At 39.1% G+C, this 4,944-nt stretch overlaps 1 protein-coding gene and 1 non-coding gene across 2 annotated transcripts; one reads left to right on the top strand and one right to left on the bottom strand.

Moving 5' to 3' along the window:
- Positions 1 to 211: 211 nt before the first annotated feature.
- LOC144712561 (U6 spliceosomal RNA) lies at positions 212 to 313 on the bottom strand. Its single transcript, XR_013583828.1, has one exon. It is a non-coding gene; the product is annotated as a U6 spliceosomal RNA (small nuclear RNA).
- Positions 314 to 1,235: 922 nt separating this feature from the next.
- LOC144711860 (Haloacid dehalogenase-like hydrolase (HAD) superfamily protein) lies at positions 1,236 to 4,103 on the top strand. The gene is made up of 5 exons (XM_078585960.1): positions 1,236 to 1,689; positions 1,848 to 1,890; positions 2,735 to 2,795; positions 2,866 to 3,000; positions 3,777 to 4,103. Exons 1-5 carry the CDS (start codon positions 1,254 to 1,256, stop codon positions 3,981 to 3,983), a joined length of 882 nt encoding a protein of 293 aa, XP_078442086.1. The 5' UTR covers positions 1,236 to 1,253; the 3' UTR covers positions 3,984 to 4,103.
- Positions 4,104 to 4,944: the final 841 nt, after the last annotated feature.

Raw genomic sequence — 4,944 nt, 5'->3', positions numbered from 1 at the left:
ATATTTATTGAGGTTTCTGCGATCTCACAGATCTAAATATCAGGAGCAGTGGCAATGGGTGACGAGCAGTGAGTGGGCTTTTGTTGTCTTAAGATGCTCAGAGAAAAAAATCTCTATTTTTTTTTTTTTAAAATTCTTGTATCTTTCTTCAGACGTTGGACCTTGACCAGTAAAGGGAGGGCTCACGCTCATAAGAGAGACATGAATTTCAGGTTATTAGAACCATCTCTAGATTTGTATGTGTTATCCTATCACATGGGTAATGCTAATCTTCTCTTCATTGTTACAGTTTATTGGATGTTCCCAATGGCACAAGTTTCAGGTTATTAACTTTTATTGGCATGACCAGTTTTTAATTTTATACATTCTCCCCTGGATGACATTCCCTGAGCTCATGATTTACCATCCCCCTTGGCGCAATGTTGACCTGATGGCGACGATGCTAAAGGAGGGGATGGATATCATGAGTTTGATATGGATAACATTCTCTCTCCCTTTATTAATTATCATGCCCCCAAAACAGATATTTTATTATCTATGTGGACACCTGAGTATTTCTTAATTATCAACATTAATTGTATTTCTCCCCAAAACAGATATTTCATTATCTCTGTGGGCAGCTGAGTTATTTCTTAATTATAAACATTAATTGTATTTCTCCCCAAAACAGATATTTTATTATCTTTATGGGCAGTTGAGTTATTAATTAAAGATCATCATAAATTGTATTTCTCCCCAAAACGTATATTTTATTGTCTCTATGGGCAGTTGAGTTGTTAATTAAAGATCATCATTAATTGTCATTTCCCCCAAACCAGATATTATATTATCTCTGTGGGCAGTTGGTTATTAAGTACTTATCATTTTCCATTAACAGATATGTTATTACCTCTGTGGGCAGCTGGGTTATCAGCTAATTATCATTTTCCCATTAGAAGATATGTTATTATCTCTCTGGGCAGCTGGGTTATTAACTAATTATCATCATTAATTATCCTTTTCCATTAACAGGCATGTTATTATCTCTGTGGGCAGTTGGGTTCTTAACTAATCATCATTTTACGATTAGAAGATGTGTTATTAAGTAATTATCATCGTTAAGTGTCGTTCTCCCAAAAAAAAACAGATTTTTTTCGTTTATATCTGTGGGACGTTAGAATATCAACTAATGATCAAAATTAACTGTCATTTTCCCTAAAACAGATATTTTATAATCTCTGAGCAGATTCCCACAGAAATTGGGCGGTGGAGATATGTCGAGCCGCCTCTCTCCTGGTCGCGTCGGGTGCGATGAGTGGTGGCCTTCGAGGGGACCGACGTGGCGTAGAAATGCGCCATTCTCCTGCGCCGGCGGCGCCGCCATGCGAGAGCGCGTGAGGCGGGGCTTGGCGGCGGCGATCGGCGGCGCGCGCCGAGCGATGGGCTCGGAGGCAGGCCGCAAGGCGAGGCTGAGGGGGGTCGTGTTCGACATGGACGGCACGTTGACCGTGCCGGTCATCGACTTCGGTGCCATGTACAGGGAGGTGCTGGGCGAGGACGAGTACTCCGCCATGCGCGCGCGCGATCCGCACGGTTACATCGACATCCTGCACCACGTTGAGACTTTGCCCCCCCCGGCGCGGAAGAGGGCCCACGAGATCATCGCCGACTTCGAAAGACAGGGTCTCGAGCGCCTGCAGATCATGCCCGGTGATCCATCTCCTTTCCCCAATTTAATTGTCATCGATTTGATCATATCTGGTGCTTTATTGCAGTTTTTTTTCTCCTTCTTGATTTTTTACTTCCGACAAGAAAACCCATGTTTCATTTTTGCCCTCTTCTTATATCTCTGATAAACGACTTTGCAGGTGCTGCGGAGCTCTGCGGATATCTGGATTCCAAACAAGTGAGGTGGGTTTTTGAGAATTTGCAATTTTCTTATCTTTAAAGAGTTTTTAACTGCGCAGAGTTCGCTACCTTAGATACGATCTCATGATCCATTTGAATGTTGTGGATGAAGTCCCAGTTGTTAGTTATCTTATAACCCGTCTAGATGTGTCTGTGTATGCCCGATTATGATCTTGGATTCCTTTTTAGTGACTCGTCTGCTAACATGTGTTCTCGGAATCTGTGTGACTAAAAATAAAAACCTGTTTTTTGTTATATGAAATGTTTTAATGGGTTGGTGTATGGTGATTACGATCTTACAATCCCTTTATATGAGACGTCAGCTTAGATATGATCTGAGAAACATGTGAATGTCATCATTAAGATCCTAATTGCCACCTTATCAGCTGTTTAAGTGGGTCAGCGTATGCGTGATATGATCTTAAGATAATCCGCTTTAATAGACTTTTGCTAATTTCGGACCATTCAAATGAGAATCCATTTGAATGTTCTCAATAAAATCATAATTAAATTAGAATCCGTTTAACAGGCTTAGCGCGTATGCATGATTGTAATCTTATTATAATCCTTTTAATTGAGTTTTGTGCTAATTTGGACCTTCATAACCGAGTGATGGCTTGAGTCATCACTTCTGATCGGTGTCAATTTGAATATTCTCAATGAAATCGTACTTGCTAAATTAAAATCGTACCCGTGGATATAATCTTAATTTAATCATTTTATGTGAGTTTGTGCTAATTTGGGCCGTCAAAATTCTGATATGTCAAGAGTTCTTGCTTCTGATTGGTGTCCATTTGAATGTTGTCAATGAAATCGTATTTGTTCTCCTTTCTAATTGGTGTCTTAGGAGGGGGCTGATCACCCGCAACGTGAAGCACTCCGTTGACATGTTTCACGTCCGATTTGGGGTAGGACTATTGCCTTTTTATTTCTGGTGGGTCCATGATTTGACTTTCTTAATACGGTCAACTGTTATAGATGGAGTTCAGCCCAGCGCTTAGCAGGGAATTCAGGCCATACAAGCCTCATCCGGCTCCGCTGCTGCACATCTGCTCACAGTGGGATGCCCATCCAACTGAAGTCATGATGATCGGTGACAGTCTTCGCGATGATGTGAGTTCAACTCATGCCATGGTTCATTCGTATATATATCATCGTGCATCATTGCCCAGGTTCCAGTGCTCGTAACATTTTCATTTTTCTGAATACAAAACATTGATTTAATTGAATATTCATTTAATTTATTGGATTCAGAAAAAAAATCATTATTACATTATTTGATACATCACATATAAAGGCTACTATTTATTGAAATTCATTTCTTTGATAATTCGTTCATATTTTATTTCTAATAAGTCAACAGACTTCCACTTTCGAGTCAAATTTTATAAAAGAGCTAGTAATAAATAAAAAGTAATTAAGTAATATCTTATTTTTGAACCGAGTTCTGGAATCCAAACTCGTTTATCACACTGAAGACGTTGAAACCAGAAAGAAAAAGCCCAGAATTTTTTCTGACGTTAATCTTTAATCATGGTTAGGAACCTGAGTTGTTGATCATGACGTTAATACCCGGAATTTATTTTAGAAGTTAGCTTTGAATCCAGCGATCTTGTCCACATCTTTTATTACGCTGATAAAGCTACACTTGGAACAAAAATTCTCCAGAGCGTTTTTCGAAAGGCATTGTTTTTACGTAGAAACCTAAAAGAGCTCAAAATATAACTTTTTGTCCGGAAGCTAATTCTGGATCATGTCACTGATCCCCATTACAAATAACTTTCCAAAAAAATTATGGACTCACTAGCAACTAGATTTTTTGTAATTTTCTCTTGTTTCTTTCCGCATTTCTTTCCAAGATGGCATCTTCCCTGATACATGAACAACAGGTGGGATGCGGGAAGGGAGCGGGCACATTCACATGCCTTCTGGACGAATCGGGTAAGTACGGAGTTCACGAACACTTGGGGGTAGATCTGAGGCCAGATTTTAAAGTATCTTCTCTCCACGAAGTAGTTTCCATTCTGGAAACCCATTTCCAGCTGTCGGCAACCAATGAAATTCCTCTGGAGAAGGTTGGCATTGCGAGTTCTTAAAATTTTCATACCCTCTGTACTTTTCCGCCTACATTTTCCTCTGTATCTGTGTTCCTAAGAATTTTAATGTCCACTCTCTATCAATTTAGTGGCATGAAAGGTGTGGGTTATTCATTACGAGCTCTAGATTCTGAAATAAATTTCTACTCAAGAGAGGTCCTGGTGGTCCCGTAATTCGTCATTCGGTCTCTTTAATAATGATTAATCATTTGATGAGGGCATTTTGAAAATGTCTGCCTAAAGTAGAACTAGATTTCATCTTGATTTGCATCATTCATTGGTTCGTGGATATGAACTAAGGTAATCCACATCTTGCAGTAATTGTACCAAAATTACTTCCGTCGTCTGTGCATATTGTGTTTTTCACCTTAATCGTATATGGCATTCTATAAGAGTACCTTGCTGGGGTTACCAAATGAACCTTTGGGGCTTTGCATTGCTTTTGAGACTGGCCAATACATGCAAAATCCAAAATCCTCTAGGACAATATGACTCAAAATCTTTGGAAAATAAAGTTAAGTCAGAATCACGCTTCTTTATGCCCATAAACCTGCAATCAAAGATATCTACCACAATGCTTTCTCAAACCAACTATTATTAGCAACTATCAAACCAAAATGGATTTAGGGCTCAAGTGCTAAGTATTAAAGGAATCTCTGTATTAGAATGAGGGAATAATGAATATGTCGTTATGCCAAAGCATCGCTTTTCCCTACCTTAAGCTCTGATGATCCAAATTTGCAGATAGGGTTTTTCATTGACAAAAAGTGCTATCTAGTAAATATGGGAGAGAGGTAAACTGAGAAAATACTAAATGGTCGTGAGAGGAGAAAGTGTAAAAGAATCTTGAGTTAAGTTAGGACGGGAGGGAAGATAATAAATGGATAAAGGTAGTAAAGATGGATAAGAGACGATGGTAAAAAGCTCACAATATTAAATCATTGCCAGTAACCAAGATAAT

This window comes from Wolffia australiana, chromosome 14 (assembly GCF_029677425.1).
Source record: "Wolffia australiana isolate 7733 chromosome 14, ASM2967742v1".
Taxonomy (NCBI): Eukaryota; Viridiplantae; Streptophyta; class Magnoliopsida; order Alismatales; family Araceae; genus Wolffia; species Wolffia australiana.
This window is presented reverse-complemented; position numbering and strand designations above follow the sequence as displayed.

Coding starts and splice junctions, on each gene's coding strand:
- LOC144711860 (XM_078585960.1), top strand. CDS start 1,254: ATGTCGAGCCGCCTCTCTCCTGGTCGCGTCGGGTGCGATGAGTGGTGG. Junction 1,690..1,847: donor GCGCCTGCAGATCATGCCCG/GTGATCCATCTC, acceptor ACGACTTTGCAG/GTGCTGCGGAGCTCTGCGGA. Junction 2,796..2,865: donor TGTTTCACGTCCGATTTGGG/GTAGGACTATTG, acceptor CAACTGTTATAG/ATGGAGTTCAGCCCAGCGCT.